Genomic DNA, 23,882 nt, shown 5'->3' with positions numbered 1-23,882 from the left:
TTGTTGAGGTCCAGACAAGTCCAAGAGCTAAATAATTTATTCCTTAATGGATCTAATCATTAGATTGTTTTTAGTATCAGATTTCAGAAGATGGCTTGCATGTAGCCTTTAGTATGAAGCATTTCTCTGTGTGGAGAGATGGGCCTGCCATAGAAAACGTCAGAATTTCCCCCATATTTTGAAGGAAGAAAAAAATATCTTTTTCTCAATAATTTGATTTTCAGACAAGTGGATTTTACAAGTAATAGGTTCAGTTATCCATTTCGTTTTGTTTCCAGAAATTCCCCTATTCACTGTTGTTTTTAGAATAAGACAACATAGGACCTAAGAAATAAAGTCTTATATGATATGGCTCAATGACCAGATTGCTTGCCTTTGTAAATAATTGATTTAGATAATTGATTGCTTATTGTTAATAATGTTTTAATAATCTAATAATAATAATAATCTAAAAATCTAAGATGTTTTTCTTAGATTTCCAAACACATTTTGTAGCCACCATAATAAGTATATTATTTCAGAATAGCATTTTGTCCTTACCTTTTCCTGAATGTATGTTTCACTCCCATTGATATAATCTTATGGGAATGTTTAGTATAATTAGATGGAAAATATTTTAATAATTCATTGTGTTTCACAGTTATAAATATTAACTGGATTCAGTATTTGGCCAAGATGGTCACAAGTACATTTTGAAATACTTTGCCCAGTCTTGAACTTAGATTTCTGGTTTGCCTTGGGAGATATTTGAGAGGATGGCATCACAGTTATTTACCTATAAAACCTCACTGCTAATAAAACCAAATGAAGTGGGTGCTGGGATGCCTCATAATGTGTTGCCTATGAGTCAGCGCACCTCAGTCTCAGACTCTTCCCAGAAACTGAAGCAAGGCAAAGTCATTACATCAAGTGTTATGTACTTGCGGGAGGTGGTGGGGATGGACTAGTCTTGATGTTGAAGGTGGTTGGTTCCACTGACAACTTGCCTGTCCTTTGCTTTGGGACCAGGTAGCAGGGAGGCAAGTTCTCAAGGAAGGAGAGACGTTAACGCTTTGGGAAGGAGCACTGATGTAGATGTACTCTACTGCCTTACCTCAGTCTGGGGTGAGGTGGGGTGGGAGTGGGTCCATCAGATAAGGCAAGGGTAATGGGCTTTGAAAAACATTGGAAAAGGGAGAGGGTATTGTTTAAAAGGCAATAAGAGAAAAAGTAGGAAGAGTGGTAGGCATAAGGTTCAAGGATAGTGTCAAAGACAGCAGAGGAGAGGGAACAGAGAGAGAGAGGAGCAGGAACTTGGTGAGCAGAAAGGGGATGGGGGCTGTGAGGCCTGACCACCTTGATGCCTTGGCTTCCCTCACTTATCTGATAGCCTGAAATAGGCCAGCATTTTACATTTGCATTTTAAAGAATTGTGAGCTCAGTGATACAGGCCCAGTAGAAATTCATAGGCCTGTAGCAAAAACTTGGCTAAACAAACTTGTCATTCAGGCATTTCCACATTTTCAGCTTGTTTTAAATTGTTGCTGGCCCAGTTTAATGCTTTCCAAAACCTTCTCAGATAAATGGTGCTTTCGAGTGCCCAGTTTTGAGTTTTCTGCTTTTGAGCATGCACCAGAAGAAGGGTAAGTGGAAGTACAGACAGTATATTCTAAACTGGCTGAGCCTTTGAAGATGAATTCCCATTAGAAATGATGAAGTTTCTCATCCTCTGTGTGATGGGCACATTAATACTTCCCTAGTTACCTAGTCTACGAATGATTTGAATTGTTTAAAGAAACAAAAGAAAAAAATCTCTTTTAGGGCTATTTCACCTGGAGGATTTGAAATGTATATGACTTGAGTGTGTTTTTCTTTTAACCTCAGCACTCCACGCCCCCAAGCGCCTATGGATCGGTCAAAGCATATACCAATTTTGATGCTGAACGTGATGCCCTGAACATTGAAACGGCCATCAAGACCAAAGGTAGGTGATGTTTGGCCTCCTCTTGTCAGGCTCTGTCTGAGGCATTTTTTGTTGTCTGTTCATTCTCCCTCAAATCTCCATATACTGGCCATTTGAAATTGTCATCGAGCTTTGATGGAGGCGGATCTGTGCCTTCCCCACACCACCCCTCCTGTTCTCCCTCCCTCCCTTCCTCTTCCTTCCCCTCTTTGAAGAGAAGACTTAAAACATGAGAAAGTATTTTAACTAAGTAGCCCAGTAACACGGGGATAGGCCTAAGCTGAGAGCTGGGAGGCCTGATCCCTTGAGTGTGTGGGGCTCAGCTCTTCATTTGGAGACTTTTTTAAGGAAGAGGTTGAGCATGGTGATCCGAAAAGGCCTTTTTTGTCCTGAATCCCTTTGAATTTTGTTACATTTGTTGGAAAAATACTGGGAAATTTTTACTGCTTTGCTTTTAGATGATCTAATGAACAAAAAATTCAGACCTTTTGTTTTTTTAACCCTACTTGTTACGTCCCTCCTTCTGCCAGGAGCTGGAATTAGAAGAGCTGTCAGAATTAGGGTGTTTCCTCCAGTTCCAGGATGTGTAAGAAGGGCCAGAGGCATAAGAGCTTCCCTTAGAAATACCACAGATAAAGCATTTAATTTGGCGGGGTTGAGCTAGAAGATGTTCAGGTCATCATCGGGCTGTTTTCTATTCAGACTCCGGCTTATGTTAATGAAGCGTGTCTTTGGGGTGCCCCCATCCCCCGAATCCCTGGAACATTGTGATACGTGTGATGATGTTTGTGATTCACTGCATTCTTCCCCTTTTGGACAAAGCACTTCCTTTCACTGAGAGGCGGACGTGACCTAGTGACCCAGCAACCAAACAGCTGCTGGTTCCTTACCTGTGCTGACGAGCCCATGGGCAGTTTTCTCTTCACAGTAGAGTGTTTCTACTGAGGGACAGTCTTGTACAAGTCACATACAGGTCACTGACAGACTGGGAACTTCAAACAGGATGACCTAGGAACCTAAAACAAGGGCGATCCTATGTCCTGGCTTATTTATGTCTGCATTAACTTATTGATTGTGTCCCTTGTCACGCTCAGAATTGTTTTGTGGGATAAATTACATGGTCATCTCCTCTAAAACCCTTGGTGAAACTGGTGACTTTGTTTCCAGAGACAGGACAGAAGGGAGAAAGAGCCTCAACGTCCTGTGGCTCTAATTGGACACAGGGATCTGTACCATCTGCCTAAAGCAGCCTCATGTTCTGGGATCCTCCTAGAATGGCTGGGAGGACAAGGAAGCATCCAAATTAGACCGTTAATAGAAGTCTTCTTTTCTTGTTGCTTTCATTATTTTTAAAAATTTTTTTTAATGTTTTATTTATTTTATTACAGTGAGAGAGCATGAGAGGGGGAGGGTCAGAGAGAGAAGGAGACACAGAACTGGAAGCAGGCTCCAGGACAGAGCCCGACGTGGGGCTCGAACCCACGAACGTGAGATCTGACCTGAGCTGAAGTCGGAGGCCTAACCGACTGAGCCACCCAGGCACCCCTTCTTGTTGCTTTTAAATGTCCATACTTGTCAAAGGCTGGGTTGGGAAGTCAGGAAGTCACTAATCAGAAAATGAGACTGAAACTTGCAGGGCTTGGGGGTCCTGGGGGGCTCAGTAAGTGTCAGGCTCTTGATTTCAGCTCATTTCATGATCTCATGGTTTGTGAATTCGAGCCCCGCGTGCAGCTCCCTGCTGAGCACGTAGCCTGCTTGGGATTCTCTTTGGCCCGCCCCTGCGCATGTGCATGTGTGCTCGTGCACTCCAGCTCGCTCTCTCAAAAGGAATAAATCAACATTGGAAAAAAACCTTGCAGGGCTTATCTCACCACAGATCTTTGCCTTCGCTGGAGCTGGAGTATGTAGTGAATGAGCACACGTGCCATCGTGACCTACCATCTTGTTACTAGCTCTCCGACTCTGGAAAAACACTTGACTTCCTTAAGCTTCAGTTTCCTCATATAAAGTAGAGCTAATCAAAGTTCCACTTCACACAGTTTTGTTTTTTTTCTTCTCCCCAGTTTTGATAAGTATGAAGTGGTGTCTGCCTTAGAGACAGTGCTCAAAATGTGCAAAACGTGTTACCTTAACACACTGTCCTAACACTCACCCTATCTCCCTGTTTGGGTGTGCCTACATTCCTGGGGTTTCTCAACAGCCACTGTAGAAACAGATTCAACTCACTTAACAGTTAGCTCATCTGACAAAGATGGTGCCTTTTACAAGCCCGAGACAAAGGCTGCTTTTTTCCCTGCAGGAGAAAGCTTTTAAGCACGCTGGAATGTAAAGATTGTGCAAATGATCTCTGGGAACAGCTGAAACTCCCATGGTAATAAAAATACCTTCAGGCCCTTTCTGAGTTAGTAGGAAAATACTGGAGTTTCTAAACAGAACCTTCAGGAGGGCTAAGGAATTTGGAATTCCTGCATTCCACTTTGGTCAAAAGCAGCTGACATCACTAATATCATGGTTGCCACTATTTATTGAGTGCTCATTATGGGAAGGCATTGCACTAAGCACTTTAGGAATGTTCTTCTTAGGGGAACTTCAAATTACTCCTGACGTAGTGTTGTATCCTCTCTGATTTATGGGTTAACATGCTCCAGGTCTCTTGGCCTTGGTTTAAACTGGGGTTTGAACAACTTTGTTCAGCCCCAGGCCTGTGTTCTTAAACACCCTGATCTTGTGCCACCCACCTTCAAGGACTGGACTTTTTTGGGGGGCACCTGGGTGGCTCAGTCAGTTGAGTGTCCGACCTCGGCTCCGGTCATGACCTCACGGTTTGGGTTTGAGCCCCACGTTGGGCACTGTGCCGACAGCTCAGAGCCTGGAGCCTGCTTCTGATTCTGTGTCTCCCTTTCTCTCTGACCCTCTCCTGCTCATGCTGTCTCTCTCTGTCAAAAATAAAAATAATTTTTAAAAAAGGACTAGACTTTTTTTCTTTGCCATAAGTTACTTCCAGATGTGAAGAACAGTTTGTAGTTGCAATTCTATCGATACCGGATACCTGTCATATTTGTGGTCCAGGTTCAGATCCCCCACTTAGGACCACTTAATTATTTATTTTTGGTGTCTAGTAATTTTACCAAGGAACTGAATTTTCTTGAGTTAGTTCTCTTGGTCCCTTAAAATAATTTCTGGATTGTCAATATGTTTGGAAACTTTAAATCTGGAAAACGATTGAGAAGAAAATGATATTCCTGTAGCGGCTCAGTGTACCAAAGACGTTAATATCAGTCTTAGTTACGGTGGTGAAAAACCTGGGTAATCTTCTAGTTGGAGAATGACTTAGTAAGTTGTGGCAACTCCCTCCGTATTACATAGAATATCTGTAGAATGTCCCAGTAATGTGAAAAGTGAGATTTGTGAGCCATTTTTATGGAGATACAGCTCACATACATACAATTCACCTATACTAAATGTGCAGTTCAGTTTTTTAGTGCATTCACCTAGTTGTGCAACCATCACCAATATCTTAGAAAGCTCATTTTAATTTGTTAAAAATGTTTATTTTTGAAAGAGAGCAGGAGCGGGGGAGGGGCAAAGAGAGTGGGAGACACAGAATCCAAACCAGGCTCCAGACTCCAAGCTGTCAGCACAGAGCCTGACACGGGGCTCCAACTCCTGAATCGTGAGATCAGGACCTGAGCTGAAGATGGACACTCAACCGACTGAGCCACCCAGGCACCCTTAGAATGCTCATTTCAACATACATTCACCTTAAGGTTGTCAGTTGTACAACTGATTCTTTTCCTCTATTGTGCTTTCAGCATATTCCTCATTCTCCCAAGTTTGCGACGGTTGCACGCATCACCTTCACGAATGGAGGCAGTACATTTAATTACAAACAGAATTGAAGTCAGTAGTTGGGAAAGTAACATCCCTTTGTCTCTTTCTCCTTCCTCTTGATATTTGTAGATAGCTAACACCACTTTTAAGAAGTGAGCTAATTAATAGTTCAGCTTCCCATTTTAAATGCCTCTACCTGAAGTATAATTATGAAGCTCCTGCCACACCTTAACCCCACTCCCACCTCAAACCCTTTATCGGGAGAACACCATGCTCCATAATTGCTGTTTCCTTGACATCAATGGAAACAAAGGGTAAACCTCAAATGCTGACCTAAACAAAGGGCAAAGGACCATGAAAAGATGACTATCTGGGCCTCCCCTCCTAGATCAGGTCATCAAAGTGTATGTGTTCCAAGTACTGAGCTCACTGGGCATTACCTGCTCCATCTGACTAACCACAGACTTCCCTTTAGTGTGGGCACTCTCAGGAAAGAGAGCGGGAAGCAACTTACCTGTGGTGGAGGCTTCTTCAGTTGTTGTTAAACAAAGGATGGCAGGGGCATCTGGGTGACTTAGTTAAGCCTCCGACTTCAGCTCAGGTCATGATCTCATGGTTCATGAATTCGAGCCCTGCATCAGGCTCTCTGCTGTCAGTGTAGAGCCGGCTTCAGATCCTCCGTCTTCCTCTCTCTCGGTCCCTCCCCTTCTCGTGCTCTCTCTCGCTCTCAAAAATAAACATTAAAAAAAAAAAGGGTGGTAAACAGGAGCAGGCCTGAAGTTGGGGGAACTTGAGGGAGAGGCCGGCTTGGGTGAGATCAGTGGGCTGGTACTGTCTGGGCCAGTCATGAGGACCAGAAGCAGTCATCAGCCCTCCTTCCCCTCAGCCATATCTTCTCTCACCTGGGCTCTTATGGCATCTGTCTTCTTAATGGGTCTCTTTGTCTCATCTGTTGCAGATTCTCTTTCTAGCTGCTTCTCCAGGCTGTTCAGAGCCTCCCGTCTGATGGGAGGGTGCAGTCCTCACCTAGTGGGAGTGTTAGCCCACTTCTGACACCCAAGCAGCGCTCACTCACCTCTGCATGGGCCCTTACGGAGGCCTCTTCTCCAGGTTTTCTATGAGGAGGAGGCAGAATCAATTAATCCTTGGCCTGTGTCTCAGATACTTCACGCAAGGCATTTTCAGCTCTTGCTGTACTGTATTATAGTTATTTATGTATGGATTTGTCTCTCCCACTGGAATGTGAGTTCCTTGAGGGAAAGGACTTTATTTCATTAAACTTATTTAATCTTATTTACACAGCCACTGAGACTGTGTGAGAAGGTAAATATTTAACCTATATTTAAATAGCAGTCAAATGTGCACAGATCCCAGACCACACACAGGTGAGTGCACAGAAGGGGGTGAGATGAGGCAGCAGAGGACAGTTCCAGAATCTGGAGAGTATCCAGAAAGGATAACAGTTCCCTAGTGAGCTTTGATCTGTTTTCACAAAATGAATTTAGCTCACACTCATAAGTCTGTTTTGTTTTAGTTTGAAGGGATCTTAGTATCTCTCGAGCATGTTACCTAAAACAAATGCATGGTCGTTTTGTGTATACTCTGGCTTGAGGTAGACTATGCAATTACTTACCTTAATTTATGTCTAGTTAGAAAGTGAATAAAGCCGTGCAAAAGTAGTAATATTGCCTAATTAACAAGAGGTTTCTGAGATTTAAATCTGTAGGAGTCTCTTGGTCTAGATTGGCCTTGGGTTAAATATATACTGTGGAGTGTACAACACAGCTGTGACTGGTTTACCATATGGGTCCAAATAACTAGAAAGGAAAGTCAGCTAAATTAGAAAAGGACGAATCCAGACTCCATAAAATAGATTGTAATTAGAAGCAGCACAACCCCAGAGTTAGTGTAAGTGCCAATAGACTGCTACAGCTTCAGCTTCTCTCTCTCTCTCTCGAAGGGGAGGGAAATGAGTTGCCCTATTATTATTGCCAGTTTTGATTTTAGCAGTATTTGTGTTCTCCGGAAGGGATGCAAAAGCGGGTGATTTTTCCCCCTTCTCCTAAGCACAAGTATAGAGAAGCATAACTGCAGCAAGTTTTTGCTCTTATTTTTCTCTTAGCTTTTGAAAAGCAACCATGTTTTCCAGCATGGCCCAAAACACTGACAGCCCATGCCAGTGGAAAGCAGGCCGGGACGTGTATTTTGGTTTCACCTGCGCACCTGGAGGGATATTCCCTCAGCTGAGACAGCACTTAGGAATATATTCCCTGCAAGGTGCCAGGAGGCAGACTGGCTCTAAAAGGTGGTTTCTCTCCTAAGAATGGGGTAGGAGGGGAGGGCCCAAACCAAGAGAACCCTGAAGCCTGAGGAAGAGGGTGTACTAGTGAGAAAGGCCTCTGTGACTCATGCAGCCCAGGGCCTTTCCACCCTCCTGTAAGGAAACAGGAGGAAGGGAACCTTCTCTTCACTGAGGACTTTCCCTGTGTGATCCAGTTTACTTTCGGCTGAGTTCTCATCTTACAGGAGTGCTGGGAACAAAGAGGCACCAGTGCTGAGTCATGGTTACCTTTACTCTGGGCACAGATTTTATGATTTTTCAAAGTGATCTTTGTCTACATGGTTATATAGATGCCAAAGCTGAGCCAAGAAGGAGTCTCTGGTGCCTGTCTAACCGTAAGCGTTAGCTTTGATTGCTTGCCTCTTGGCTTTTTCTTTTTTTGTAAAAATTGACCTCTTCCCCTGAGGAAATCCAAATATCAGTGCTACCTAGGGACAATGGAAGGAACCAGATTTTTTTCTGGTGTCAGCAGTGCTAAGACCGTAAACAGTGACTTCTTCACTATCAATCGAGTTAAGGGTGGGTGGGCTGGTATGCTGGTTCCTCTCGCATCTGTTCAGATTTAAGAATTTTCCCTCCTGAGGCTGGTAGACTAGCAGGATGCAAGATGGTGCTTGCATTCACATGTCGTCCTTCATTTACAATTTGATTTGGCCTGAATTTTGAATGGTGGCCTGCTTTGTGTTTTTCTGCTGGTCCTTTAGAGTATTTCAGAAATATAGTTATGCATGGAAGGCAGACAGGGTTCTAGCTTGATGAAGTGTATGTACAGTGGGATTACCAATGGATTGTATGGACATCCTTTCTAAAAGACTCCTCAGAGGTGAGACCAGAGCCGAATGGAAATAGAAGAAATTTGATTTGGGGGCCAAACCTCCTTCTTTCTTAGTTACACCACACTTTGCTTGAGTCAGGACCATTTCCCTGTTGGTGCCAGTCTTGGGAGAAGTGCCGGGTTCCCCAGCGGCCTTCCACCCTGTACTTGTTTTCTGTCTCTTCTCAGGCAGCTGCCACACGATATCATGAAAACTAATCTAATGTGTGCTAATGGCAAAAGGGTTCCTCATCCTCTCTTTGCCCTACATTATCATTGACTCAAAACCGAATGCAGGCACGAGCCAGGCCTGTGACCAGAAGCTGAGTAGAGAAGGTGGTAGACACTTACCCAGTCTTTAACTCAGCCTGTCCTTTCCTTTTGCATCCCAGTAAATGTTTTCATGATCTGTTTCAGAGTGGGAAACCAAGTCCAGGGAGATAACTAGTGTCCCCAGATAGTATAGTTCTGAGCCCCACATAATTTTCAAAGCATCTGTCGCTGCCACTGATCTAGATGTCTCATTTTTGGGTTTTTTTGTTTTTGTTTTTGTCTTTGTTTTGTCGCCCACATGAATGTCCAGCTCCTGGTGGGACCCTCTGGTCACCAAATGCTCAGGTCTGCTGAATGATCCCACGAGGTGACTCTGAGAGCAGGAATTCTGGGCCAGGCAGCACACTGTGGCTCATAGTGGGAAGGATGCTTTTGGGCAACTGTATGTGTGTGTGCTTCTTTGTCCCTGAGATGAGGTGGCATATTAGCTTGCTGGGCAGGGCCTACCTCTCTCTCACCAGGTTAGTCATGGCTATCTGGAAGAGAGTCTCTAGCTCTTTCTGTTGAAAAAAACCTCACTTGGGATATCTCTTCATGCACTGTTAGTGGATGGCAAATAATTATCTACTGATTATTAAATGTGTGTACATTTGTACGTACTAAATAGTAAGTCCAGTGCTATAATAGACCTATAGACACGTTAGTGTCCCATATGCTTTTTAGAACTAGATGGAGGAGTGTGGTATGAAGAAGTCTGGAAGTATAATTTCAGAAAGGTACCAACATGACTCACATAGCTTTGGGATGAACACATGCCAAATATTTATTTAACTCAAAGGAGATAGCCTAGTTCAGAGGAACATTTGAAGTCTGGGTGTCTATAGGCATTGAGAAAAGAGTGTTGGGATAAGGATAGCAAGGCTGGATACAAGACCTTTAAGGTCCTACAGGGCACTGAAGCCATAACCTTTGGACCCTAATCTCCAAGTTAACGTGTAACCCCACAGAGCCTGTGCCCTACAGTAGTAACCTGCAAGTTGAGTGGGAGCATGGCATGGAGAAGCGGCTTGCAAGGCCCTGTTAGCCACACTGGGAAGACATGCTGTCTTCCTCTTGTCTTATTATTAAATGTTGGATAATCTTCTATAGCAGGAGGCAGGATAGCCCATCGCAGTGAGCCTGGGTCTTTAATGCTGGTTTGAATTCCAGCTCTGCAAGTGACTTGGTTGTGTGACCCTGGGCATCTCCCTGCCTTCCATGCGCATTTGTTTCCTCATCAGTAAGGTGGGGGTGGCAGTAACCCACAGCTCTTACAGATGTGGTGAGAAGCACATGGTAGAATTGTGTGAAGTATTTAGGAACATGCTTGGCACATAGGAGGTATTCAATGAGTGGCTGATATTATTATAATAAAAAAATACGTCCGCACCCATGGATCTCTGGCCCTCTCCTTTCTCTGTGGCCTGCCGCTGACCTTCGTGTTACAAAGGTGATTTCTTCTATACTCTGGTTTCTCTTCAGATCGCATAAATCTTTTGCCTTTTACAAAGGCGATTTCTTCTGAGGTTTGATACCCGTATCTCCAGTAATCTAAGCTGAGGCATGGTTTTTCCCATTATCTAGATAAGGAGGGGATCTGGGCAGTTTTCCTTCATTTTCTAACTACTCATCCATGGCCTAAGGGCCTCCTGAGCCTTCATCAAACAAAATGAAATCAATTTTCTTTGTGCAGTCAGTGTGTCTTGGCAGATGTGAGTCAGCATCCTGTTCAGAATGGCCTCTTGGTTCCTTGCCCTGGACAGCAAAGACACATTTTCCATGGAATGCCAGATGTGGTGCTGACTTGGGGTTTCCACCCGCAGAGAGGAGGAGGGAACTCCAGGAGGCTGATTTTATGGTTTTGGAGCTGGCCATTATTTTAGACTGCAAGTGTTCTTTATGTTTTAAAAAATACGGTGGATGGTTTAAGGGGCCCATGACCCCCGAGTTTCCTGCTTCATCTCTGCTGTCAGCAGCGCCTCCCTGTGGCATCACCTAGTGCTGCAGTTTGTGCCACGGGCTCTTCAGGAGTTATTTCCTACCTGCTTATTTGGACAATGGTAAGCGTTTCTTTCCCTGAAATTGTCATTGACTCTGTACCTCACAGAAGTAGTTGGTAAAAGTGACTTAAAAGTCTTCTCTGTAAGCAATATGCTGACTGCTTCATGTTGATTGGCATTTAGAACAGTGACTGACCTTTCGGACGCCCCTGCCAAGGATCGGTGGAAACATGTTTGTAGGTAGCTGATGAGATTAGCTGACCATGTTCTTGAACGTCATGAACCCTTATGAAATTCACTGTAGCATTTCCCATCAGGAGCCAAATAAATTTGTGTTTCTTACCAGTCTTGAAATTTTCAACTCCTATTAGCTTTGAAAAAAATTTTTAAAAAATCAGCCTGGAACACAGAATGTAACTTAGCCACATTCTGTAGGCTCCCATGCCTACATTACTTTCCTGTTGTGAGCCTTTGCTTCAGTTACTTTGACCTTCCACAGAAAACACAAGAGGATGGGGTGGGAAAAGAAACATTATTCAGGTTTTGTTTTTTTCCTTTACGCTATTGCCCCACCCACACAGTTTCTATTAGAACCTGGTCCTTCTGCCCAGCAAACAACGTCCTTACGTACTGGAACCTAAGAGGTCTGAACGTGCAAATCCAGGGGGGCAGAGCCTCATCTCCCAGGCATTTGCATCTATGTTAAGTGTATTAAATTCAAAGCTTTCCTAGTGTAGTGGCACTTGCTATGCATTGTTGACGATGATTGTGCTGACATAGGTAGCTGAGTGCTCAGCCCCATCCTGGGCAGAAATGGCAAGTAACTGGATGACCCTTGCAGCTTCAACCTGCACTGAACTATTTTATACTGCAGGAATACACTGCCTCACCAATTATGGTGGCACGTTGAGAGGAAGCAGCAGTGTTCTGAAGATAAGATGGTTAAATCCCACTGACAGAAATGTGTATTCTGGTGTTAGGACACAGGACATGCCTTAAGTGGCTTTGACTATGCAATTGATCCTGGGCTCCATGGTTTTTTTCCCCCTCTTTCCAGTTCAATATGAAACTTGCAGACAAAGGTATGGGAGAAATAGCTTCTGTGGGTGAGGTCCTAGAAGGGCAGGGGTGGGGGGGGCTTTCACTTGCAGAAATAACTTCTGTTTCTTTGTAGTTGCTGGCCTTAGCATTTGTGTAATGGATCATATTGTTCACTTGTAAGGGGTCCCAGCATGTTGGATGCTCAGCAGGCTGTTTGCTTGATAAATAATTTAGATAAAATATATTTAGATTCTTTTAGACTATCATAGCTGCTGCCGCCTACGTGCGATCCAGGTCAACCACTCCGGCTCTTTATGGGGATTTCCAATAATTGGATTGAGTTCGGGCTCTGTTGGCTGTCCCCTTAGCTATTGTGAACAGGAAGGTAAAAGGCTGCTTCATTGATGAAGAGTGTGGGACTGCACTGCAGTTTGTGCAGTGAGCTCGTCAGGTATCATTGCTTACCTGGGTTATTTGGACAAAGGTAAGCATTTCTTTCCCCGAAATTGTCCTGGCTCCTGTTCCTCGCAGAAGCAGTCGGTAGAAGTGACTTAAGAGTCATCTCCATAAGTAGATTACTAAAGATCTTTCCATTTCTCAGGCTTATCCATCTCTTGGTGGTCCTCAAATAAAAAATCACCAGGGAGCTGGTAGAAATGCTGATTCCTTGGTCTAAAGTCCTAGGGAGTCTTAATCAGTAGATCTGAGGTGTGGCCCAAGGGGCTTTGTGTTTAGTCAGTGCTTCATGTGATTGTAATTCATGTGGGCTTAGGACCACATTTTGACACAAACATAAACTTGGCATTTATTTCTGAGGGAGATTTTTTTATGGGTCAGTGTTGTTGGTATGCATTCAGGTCAGCAGCCCTAAAATTACTTTCAGGAAATCTAGAATTGAGGTTTGAGGATATGATTGATTTTGTTGTTTTCTAGCATTTTCAGATTTGGGTAAGAAAGTTGAGTGTAAAGCAAAACCACATTTATCAACAATGGTTTTCCGAACATGAAGTTAGAGCCATAGAATATTTAAAGAGAGTGAGAGAGAACACAGATGTGTGGGTAGGCTCGCAAGATTGGTGTCTGCTAGTGTTTCCTGGAATCAGAACTGGGGGTCATTGCTCAAGTGCCTGAGTTGTACACATGTAGAAACTGAGGCCCGAAGAGGCCAGATGTTTACACACGTAATAGTTGGAATCTCTTTGAGGTTCAGCTTCTTCATCTACAAACTAGGAAGAGGAATACCTATCCTCACGGGGTAGTTGCAAAGAATAATAGGAGTTTGTGTTAGGAGAATGTTTTGGAAACCAAAGAGAATTTATATAGATATAGTTTGTAATTATTATGCATATTGTGTTTTGTTCTAATTAAAGTATTTAGAGCCATGCTAGGGATCTTTTGATGGGAAATCACTAGTTGATTCTAAATCAATGACTGCGTGTTACTCACTGTGTATGTAAAGAACCCTTTTTATGACATTTTGGTGAACTTTGGAGGTTTATATAATCAGAAGAAAGAAAACTTTACAGTATCCATAATCCTACCACTGACATGAGCACTATTAAAACTTTGCTGTAAAAGTTTCTAAACATTCTCTAGGACATGCACTTGCATTTTACAAAAATTGCATTTTACAAAAAAATTTACAAAAATTATGTATATACTGTATATATTGCTTTGCATCGATTTTTTTTTTTTGCCTAAGAGTATATAATGGATATTTCCCCACATCAATTAATAAATTACTCCATCATCCCATTATATGGAGAGAACACTTACGTACTCAATCTCTTATTGGGCATAGGGCTTTTTTTTCCATTTATTTTTTGATACTCTAATGCCGAAATAAATGTCTTTAAAATAGCATCTCATTTACAGCAGTTGTGTTTCTCTGTTGACATGGGTACATTCAAAATCAGAACTAAAGTTATAGATGCTGCACTTAACATAAATGACCAACATAATGGTATGAACTCACTCTGAAATGAGTATATAAATACAAAAATAAATGTTACTTATTTTCATACCCAGAAAATCTAACTTCATGCATTTTGATCTAACATGCTTGAGAGTTGAGGACTCCTTCTCTGTCCGTTGGCTCATTGCTTCTGCCTCAAAGCATCAGAGTTCTGACATTTCTGTTGTTTGGGGCCTTCTCTGATTTCTTTTAGGCTGGTTGTTTGCTGTTCACATGTGACCCTTGTGGGCTTTGCTGTTCTCTCCCTCACCCAAGAATACCTGTCCGGTTATGGCAAAGACTCTTGCTTTTACTGAACAAAGTTCATAATCAGTCAAGAGGGAGGCCTTTCACTTTCTGAATTCTTAAAATCGTATTTTCTTAAGTTAAATGGCATTTTAGGAGTATTTCTGATATAAAATTGGAAACTTTCAGATACAAGAAGGCATTGCTTATCTTTGTAAATACACATGTTCCAATTAAAATAGGTACCAAAATATTTTGGTGGCACTTCATAACTCCTAATTTAGATTTAATTTAGATTAAAACACTTACTCTTTTTAATACAGTTATAAAATTGATTATTAAAATTGCCTATTGAAGATTAAAAGCAGTGGAACATTTATTTTCCTCAAAAAACAATTTAGTCTTCAATAAGTATGATTATATTAATCAATTATGCTATTAAAATACAACTGCCATATTAAATCTGACTCATTTGTCATGACAGTTTCTATAATTATAGAAATTATACCTAGCTGCTTATATAGCTTTAATCCTGCAATAAATATAAATAATTGTCTCTATTAATTCAGTTCACAGTTACTGTCTATTAAATCCCCAGTTAAATGGCAATTTGGGGACCTTCATTTAAAATCCTCCTAAATCTTTGTTGTTCCATCTGACTGCTAAAGCCCCACAAACACACTTCCTACGTTGATTCCAGAAACCAATTTATGAATAAAATAGTTATTTTAATGCAGATATTCAAAAGGTCCATTTAGGCTTGAGGTTTGAGACTGTCAGGATAAAAATTGGGTAAATACATTGGGTGGACAGTACTGACAAAAAGAACACACCTTGATGTCTTGGCATTTTAGTTTGGAAAACAGTATATAAATTTCAATGTGAAAAAACTGCTTAAAACCTTCAGTGTAAGCCCAGAGGACTGGAGCAATGGCTTTTTAACTCCTCACAACTTGTATCTCCATAGGTGTGGACGAGGTCACCATTGTCAACATTTTGACCAACCGCAGCAATGAGCAGAGACAGGATATTGCCTTCGCCTACCAGAGAAGGACCAAAAAGGTATAAGCAATTTCAGGGATGGAGGACATCCCTTGTTCAATTTCATTTCCTCAGCCATTGCTTTTTTCTTTTTCTTTTTTTTTTTTTTTTAAATGGATTCTGTCTGGCTCATCCCAGCAAGAGCCTTCTGGAACTCTTGGGTATCCAAGGTTTTCCTCTTACATCCTTGTAAGAGTCTTCACTCACACACTTAATGGCCCCTGGAGTGCTTGGAGCTCAGCCATAAAGACTCTGCCCTCCTCCAGCCAGAGTGTGGAGGGAGCACTGCTGGGAGCAGAAAGTTAGGAGGGATTAGGAAGCATCAACACCAGGTATCATTTCTAGAATGTTTGCTTTGTGCCGGGCATGTCGTTCTCTACATGTAGCAACTCATTTCATCTTCATGACTTCTGCTAGCTCTTGATAAGATGTTTCTTATTTAATCTTAGGACCCTAGACTTCACTTTAGCATTGATCCTGATAGGCTATCCTCATTCTTAAAAAAAAAAAAAAGTACTTGAATTCTTAAGAGCTTTGTAGCAAATGGGCGTAGTCAGGTCTGCTAGGCTATCTTCAACAGGCCATGTTCCCACTGTGTAAAGAGCGTTGTGCCCTTTTTCCCGGGCTTGCGCACCAGTGGTTAAGGAGCAACCCAGCATTTGTTCATCCTTTATTTTGTTGCAGTGTTAGGAAATTTTATTTTTAAGGACGGGATGTTTTATTTTTAACTTCTTGCTATTAAAAGCTTTTGATTTATTCTTGGACAGTGCAGTAAGCGTGGCTTCCTGCAGCTCCTGTTTGACTTAACGGCTTTCACTCATAGCCACAGTGGAGGTGAGCAGGAAGGATTCTGGAAAAGACATTTCTTTTCCTGGGGTTGACTTGGCCACCAGGGTTCTGAGAGGTGCAGGTCAAGGCCTTCTGTAGATCCAACCCCTACCTACTCAAACAATTGGAAAGGACATAAATAGGAAAGAATCTGGCTTCTATCATCTCAAACGCATAAAAATTCTTTTTCCAACTAGACTTATATAGTCTTTGGTAGTGAGGCTAGAGTGGAGTGCTTTATTTCTCCAGTTTTCTAAAAGGTTCTGTGAGCTGGTAGGCCTGAGTTCCAGGTCGGGCAGACACCTCACCTCTTTGGACAGTGTGCCTATAATTGCTTCTTCATTTGTCGCTTAGAGAGTGGGGTGTTGGAACACACTTGGATGTATACATATAAGTGTGTACAGAAACAGAAAAGCCTAGGTCTTGATTTCAAATTAGATAGATGGAGAACAAAGCCCTCACGTACTATGTTCGAAGGAAAATGTTACCGGAATCATGTTAGGGTTCACTGATGACACAGGCTTTGTGTGTGTGTGCTGGGAACAGTTCACTGTCCTACTGATTTGTGATGTCTCAGCCTTTGACTAAGGAAAATTGTCATCGTGTGGAGAAAGATACATACATTGCTTGAGATAATTTCCAAAGAAGATGTTGGAAGCAGAACCTTAGTGTTTTAAATGGGTTGTTTACATAATCAGGGAGAGAGCTTGTGTTGTAGAGTGTGTGAAGGGTGTGGGCTGAGGCTGCCTAGGTCATGAGCAGGGGTAATGGAAATGGTGAGGAGCTGGGAAAGAGTCCTGGTCTTCTTTTGTTCTTTTTCCTTCATGTTCAAGCAGATGCCAGATTTTTCCATATAAGAAATGGTAATGTTTTATTTATCAAACTTTTCCGGGGTATCTGTTACATACAATGCACTGTGCTAGATAGACATTGTGAGAAGCAGGAAGTTGAACACTGATAGGAGTTTATAATAGAAATGGAAGAAGTCAGTAGGTACCCAAATGCTATTTGAGGCTTGAACAGAGAATGGGTTAAGGGGTGTTAGGGTAGGCTAAGTTTGGAATTCTCTAACCTCAAATTTCCAAATTGGAAATGGTGCTATAATTGGCAGGTGTTGTTTTCAAGTCCCTTTCTAGGGACTTGTTTGTTACTAGGACACCGGGAATCAGAAGAGAGTAGGTGTTGGAAAGGGTGGGCCAGGTGATTGCTGAGAGCTATCTCAGTTCTTACCACTGATGAGTGGTTTGAGAAATTAGATTGTACATCATCTCCTGGCACCTGCAGGGACTTCTTGGTGCCCACCATTACAGATACCCTGAGTGCTGCTGACAAGCAGAGGGGGAAGAAAGAAGGAAGAGAGTAGGAGGGGGAAAAGTGAAAAGAAAGGAAAATAATTACAATGGGACAGTTCAGGCATCACTCAGTACTCATGATGTGTAGAAAGTTTAATCGTCAAGGAAGCAGGTATAAAAGACATTGACTTGGGGTATTTGTCTGCATACATGAGGCTGTCTCAGATCCCTGACTTAAAATCTACCTTAATTGTGACAGTGGAAACCCTAAGAGAGGACACAGAGCAGGGAAGTCAAGGGGGTGACAGGGGGACTTCAGTCTCCCATCGGCTCTGTCAACTCTGCCCCAGTTTGGTATGGACAAATAGATGTTCTCTCAGTCCTGGATGAAGTGTTTTGCATAGGAAAGCTTCATGATCCAACTTCCACCCATGGTGGGGGCTCTGGTTCCTTTGGAGACTTTTAGGAGTCACTTCTGGTACAGCTGCACAAACATCTTTTGCAGGGGACTCCCTACTCTAACCACCTCCTTCTTAGCAGAGGCCTTGACCTTGGAAAGTAACCTTGTCTTCTATGAGTGGTTATCACTTGCAAGGGTGTTACAAAGTGCCCTCACACTCCTAGCTTTCTGAGAAATTGCACACTTCCCTGGTTTCCTTTTAATGGCTGGAAGAAGATGGCTCTGACCGGTTGGATGATAAGGGATTTTGTCAGAGCGAAGTCTGATCTTTCTGTTTCTGAAATCTGGGCCCATTGAGGGGAATGTAGTTGAGGGACAGTTTGGTCTGAGATCCCAGAATAGCTAAGGCATCACAACCTGCCTTATAGACACATTCCACTTTTGTTTTATTCACCATTTTTAAAGGGAACATTGGTTACTTACGTTCTTTTCCATGTTCTTACCCATCTTTCTGAAGGAACTTGCATCAGCGCTGAAGTCAGCCTTGTCCGGCCACCTGGAGACTGTCATTTTGGGCCTCTTGAAAACACCTGCTCAGTATGATGCTTCTGAGCTGAAAGCCTCCATGAAGGTAAACATGTGTGAGATGTAATCTCTGTCAAATTTGCCATTAATATTTGTGAATTACAGCTTTCTAAGTATAATTAGGTGATTTTCAGTTTTGTTGGATTCTCATTTGGAACCATTTTTTTTTTAATGAACTGAAGCTATAAGTCTCAGGATTTGAACCAAAAATATTTCAATTACTTTTTTTTTTAAGACTGTAAAGAAATTTCATGATGCTGAGAAGTCAGTTACCAGCTGCTACTGCTTGGCACCTGGGCAATTGGAATTACCATTTGGAAAAAGTACTTCCTTGATTACACTTCCTCCTTAAAAAAAGATTTGTTGTGATATTGAGGCAAAAGTAAAACTCATAGCTTTTGTTAAGTGAAGCTTGCAAATTCTGCCTGAGCTGTCTTGGGTATTTCTTCTTCTGACCTTCTCCTGTCAGTCCCACTATTTGATTCAAATTCAGGCAAAAATCAGAACATCACAGTACATAGAAAGGGTGGTTTCAGACTGTGAATGGTACCTGTGTTCTGTTCAAAGTGTTGTAGCACAGATGATCTCTTTTGCTTGCTTTTTTGCTTTTGCAAAGTTACTTGGAATTTTCAGTTACATTAGATAGTAAAAATTCCAGATTAGGAACTCCCTGAATTTTGTGCATACCTAAAACATCAAGTATTATATAAATGTAATAGATGTGTAAACATAAAAGCATACAACAAAACATAACCCTTTTTATATATAGTATGTGCCTGTAACACTTTGAATAGTCTGATACTGCCCTCCGCTGATAAAACTGGGTAAAGCCTCCAGAATACCGGGGAATGCTCCAGCTCTCATTTTTTAAGTCTGCGTGCGTTTTCTGTGATGCCCTGTTCCTGAATTATGAAAAGACCAAGCTGTAAGCCTGTCACCAGAGCCGATGTCACGGCTCGTGTCATCTCTTTCCCCAGAGAGCACCTCGAGAGTGAGGCAGCGTCACACACCAGGTCCTTCCATTGCCCAGGACTTGCTAGCTCAGGGCTGCTGACAGATTTGTTAGGAAATCTCTTTCTTCCTTCAGTTCTCCAAGCCTAGTCCACCCTGTGCTCAGTTTATTTGAGCTGACTTGCTCTGAGTTTCCTAAGTAGGCTATATTGTAGAGAAGGTAGAATTACAAATGGTAACATGTCAACAACATTTAATGATCCCGCTTGATAAAAAGAACACTCCTGAAAACCAAATCTTGGGTTTATTGGAGTCATAGATGAGTCAGCCTGTCCTAGGTTTCTTCTGGCCATCATCACGTCAGATCAGTTTATCTTATTTTCTTCAAAAATCTATTTAGTTGTAATTTGTACAGTTTTACTAGTATCGATGACTAGGTATTAGTGACTTGAAATGGACCTGTTCGAGCTGTGAGTCACCATTGTAATCTCTGTAATTGGGCCCAGTGAAAGGTGCTCTGACCACTAAATCTTTGACCTGGTGCCAGCTCTTCCATTAGCTATCACAGTTGAGTACCCTTCTGAAATCCATAAAGCTCGAAGTGACATTAACTGAACTATGCTTTAAAAAAATCTGTTTTGACTTCTGGCAATACCAGTGGCAATATTAGCCATATGTTACGGTAGAAGTTGCCCTTGTGATAGGAATTGTGGACAGTCTGTGGAAAGCTTGGGCCAAGTTTTGGAAATTGCCAAGGTCACCTTTGAACAGAGATAAAAACACTATTAGAATTCTCAGATATTAACCCTGGCATATCAGCGATGGAAAAAGACATCTTATATTGATATAGCTGTTTTACATTTCAGCAGTGTCACAATATACCATTGCTTCCAATACATGAGTTATTTTTAGACTGTATTTTTATCATCTCAAGATTGAAAGACTACCCCCTAAAATATTTGAAGACACTGAGTAGTCATTCTCTAATGTTTGTATAGAATGTTGCATAGACCTTTTGCTAAGATGGAAAGAAAGTTCGGGTTTGCTAGAGCCTCTACAAACCATGATTAAAAACTTGGAAGAAGAGGCATTTGCTTATAGATTAGATTACAAATAAAATTCAAAATTAACCATTAACCTGAGGTTTAGCTTATATTATATGAACCACTTTTCAGGGGCATATAAACTCTAATAAGTTTAATTAATAGCTGACATACTTTTCATGTGGATAAGTAAGTTTCTTATTGTATTAACACCTTATAATTGATTTACATTTTAAACAGTTGTAATTCTACTTAGTTCAAAGTGATATTTCCATATTCGGGAAGATGAGTATTAGAGAATCCTGATTATTAAATCTTGACTTTGATCATGAAACCAGCTTTGAAATACATGTTTCATTGAGTCCTTTCAAGCTATCTGGCACGTTCAAAAGTGTATATATTAAATTTGAATACATCACCCATCAAATTCTTATTCCTTAATAAAGTGTTGGTGTCTAGGTTTACTTGGCACTTCATTACTTCCTTTTGCTTCCCTAAAATGCCCGAAGAGTGCATAGTAATCAAGCAAAAATGGAAGTACAAGAATGAAATTTTTAACATTACCCCAATTTTGCATTTCAAAGAGTGAAGCTAAAAATTTTATCTTATCTGTACCTTTCCCTCGTAACAGACTTATTCCATTCCAGTGGTGCTGCCTGCAAAGGACAACAAACTCTTTTTCTTCCTTTATTTTAAATTACCAAGCAGATTGTTTAATAAAAAAAAAAATTTCCCATCTATTAAAATAATTTGAAAAATAAGGAAAAATAGGAAGGAGAAAAAGCTATTCGTTTGATAAAGCCCTCACCGAAAGGTGACCACTTTTAACATTTTGGGGTATTCCATTACTGTCTCTTCCCATTTGATATATACATGTATTTTTTACATTCATACATATCTATTTATACATATCTTGTCTATCTCTTTATATCTATATTTTTTAAATATAGTTGAGCTCCAACATGTCACTTTACCAGTTTTTATTCTGATGAAGCATGTTTTAAAGAAATAGAAAATAACATTATGTTGTGCTGAGAAATACAGCACAGACCCCCCCGGCAGGGATGTAGAAAGGGGCACGCTGACTGACCCAATCCACGTTTGCAACTTACCCGATGGAGATCAGAGAAGTAGGCTGATAGCTCGAGGACTTGCCCTGCTGAGGTCTGTGCTGCCTGCTTCACAGGGACTGGGGACTGATGAGGACTCCCTCATTGAGATCATCTGCTCAAGGACCAACCAAGAGCTTCAGGAGATTAACAGAGTCTACAAGGAAAGTGAGTAGCCCAGTTTTGTGATGCGGCTTGTCAGCCCAATTTCTGTTACCCTGTCATGGCTACCTGGGCTAGTGCTGGGGACAGGATGCCTGGATTACATGTGCAGAAATACCATCTGGACCGTCCATGAGTTTGCCATTGTCCAGGGCCCTCTTTTCTACCTTCTTGTGGCCCCGGTGTTGGTTATTACATTCTGCTAGAACTTCTATAGAAGGATAGGCAGGAGGGAAAGGAGAGAAAACAATTTTCTTAAAGGTCTGGTGGGAGAAGAAGAAAAAAAAACATGTGTTCTGTTACTGGGTTTCAGTGTAGATGCTATTTTGAATAAAAAATACAGATTCATTCGAAAGTACTATTTAACCTTACAAGTTTTTGCCATTGTGCATTTTCTCGTTCAGTGGATAACCAAGCACAGGGGGGTGTGTGTGTGTGTGTGTGTGTGTGTGTGTGTGTGTGTGTGTGTGTGTGTGTGTGTAGCCCTACAAATTTTTCCCTTTTCAAAGTGATTATTCCTAGTCAAGGAGTTTGGGAACCAGTATTTTGGCTTCAAAAGAGGTCACTGATCAAAGGTGAGCTTGAGAATGCCTGATTTGATCCAGTCCTGTCTATCTCCTGTCACTGATAATAACATTTAGCTCTGATTTTATGAGGCTAAAAATCATTTTCGACCATATGCCCTCATTTGGGGGGATATGTCCATGCCGCCACAGCTGTTTCTGCTTCTCAGAGGCTTAGTGAAGCAGGGGGCAGTTGGGGTGGCTGGCTGGCTGGCAGCACAGGCAAGAAGCATAAAACCAGATGTGATGTTTTACAGTGTACAAGACTGATCTGGAGAAGGACATCATTTCTGACACATCTGGTGACTTCCGCAAGCTAATGGTTGCCCTTGCAAAGGTTGGTTTCTGGTTTATTTCTTTGTCCTTGTTTCCTCCCAAGGCAAGCCACATGCCACATTTTATACCTGGGAGCGAATTAACTCAATTCTCTGTGCCTGCATCAGAAATTCCAACTGCATTTCTGACAGTGGGTTTGCACTGTCACTGCAGAGATGTCATTTTTGTATAATAGGATTTCTTATCCTGAGAAACCGCATGGTCAAGTGGACTTTGGGGCCAGAGGAGGAATAGGTAGCTCTCAAGTCCTGGCCTGGATTATGTGACAGCGTTCACTGCATGACTTGGAGAAGGTCACTTTGCCTCTATCTATAGCCACATAGGACCTGACGGGAAGTGACCCTCTTGTTTTTCCTGCATTCTCTCTGCTCTCACGTCTTATGAGAGGATTTGCCTAGGTAGTCCTTTGCCTGGAGAGGGGGTCTTTTTAATTTCCTTTTAATTTTTTAATGTTAACACAAATGTGGATGAAAAGCATTTCCCTCTGAGTCCGAGTCCTGACCAGTGTGCAATTTAAGGCCTATGAGCGGGGGGAGGGGAGAGAAATTACTTTCTCTGGGAGCCTTAATGACGGATGATTGTTTGGCATGCTGTATCCTGCCCACTCACACCTCCCTTACTGTGACAGCTCCATACGACCCTCCCTGGCAAGTCCTCGCCCCGTGTGCCACCACCCACCCATCTTTTGAAGGCTACCTTCACTAATTCCCGCCCTTGATCAAACCCATTTCTGCTTCATCAGATCCAGACTCTTCACTGCCCTTAGAAGTTCCCTATATCCAGGTGCGCCTGGGTGGCTCAGTCAGTTAAGCATTAGACCTCGGCTCAGGTCATGATGATCTGTGAGTTCGAGTCCCACATCGGGTTCCCTGCTGTCAGCACAGAGCCCGCTTCGCATCCTCTGTCTCCCCTCTCTCTCTGCCCCGCCCTTGCTTGCACTCACTCTCTCAAATATAAACATTAAAATAAATGAATAAAAGTTTCCTATATCCTGCCTCTCCCTAACTTAATCTTCCTTCTAGGAACCCTTCTAGGGTGCCCCCCTGCCTCCCTTCCCCTGTAGCTGGGCAGTACCTCACTGCCCTGTGGCA

General features: G+C 42.1%; 1 protein-coding gene across 2 annotated transcripts in view; it reads left to right on the top strand.

Moving 5' to 3' along the window:
- ANXA2 (annexin A2) overlaps positions 1–23,882 on the top strand; it is a 42,786-nt gene that overhangs the window by 12,041 nt on the left and 6,863 nt on the right. For both annotated transcript variants that reach the window (XM_029950892.1, XM_029950891.1), the window contains exons 3-7: positions 1,864–1,963; positions 15,449–15,543; positions 18,560–18,673; positions 21,808–21,898; positions 22,713–22,792. In XM_029950892.1, coding sequence (XP_029806752.1) covers positions 1,864–1,963; positions 15,449–15,543; positions 18,560–18,673; positions 21,808–21,898; positions 22,713–22,792 — 480 coding nt within the window. The remainder of the gene's footprint in view (positions 1–1,863; positions 1,964–15,448; positions 15,544–18,559; positions 18,674–21,807; positions 21,899–22,712; positions 22,793–23,882) is intronic.

This window comes from Suricata suricatta, chromosome 9 (assembly GCF_006229205.1).
Source record: "Suricata suricatta isolate VVHF042 chromosome 9, meerkat_22Aug2017_6uvM2_HiC, whole genome shotgun sequence".
Lineage (NCBI taxonomy): Eukaryota > Metazoa > Chordata > Mammalia > Carnivora > Herpestidae > Suricata > Suricata suricatta.
Note: the sequence above shows the minus strand (reverse complement) of the source record. Positions and strands in the feature narration are given on the sequence as shown.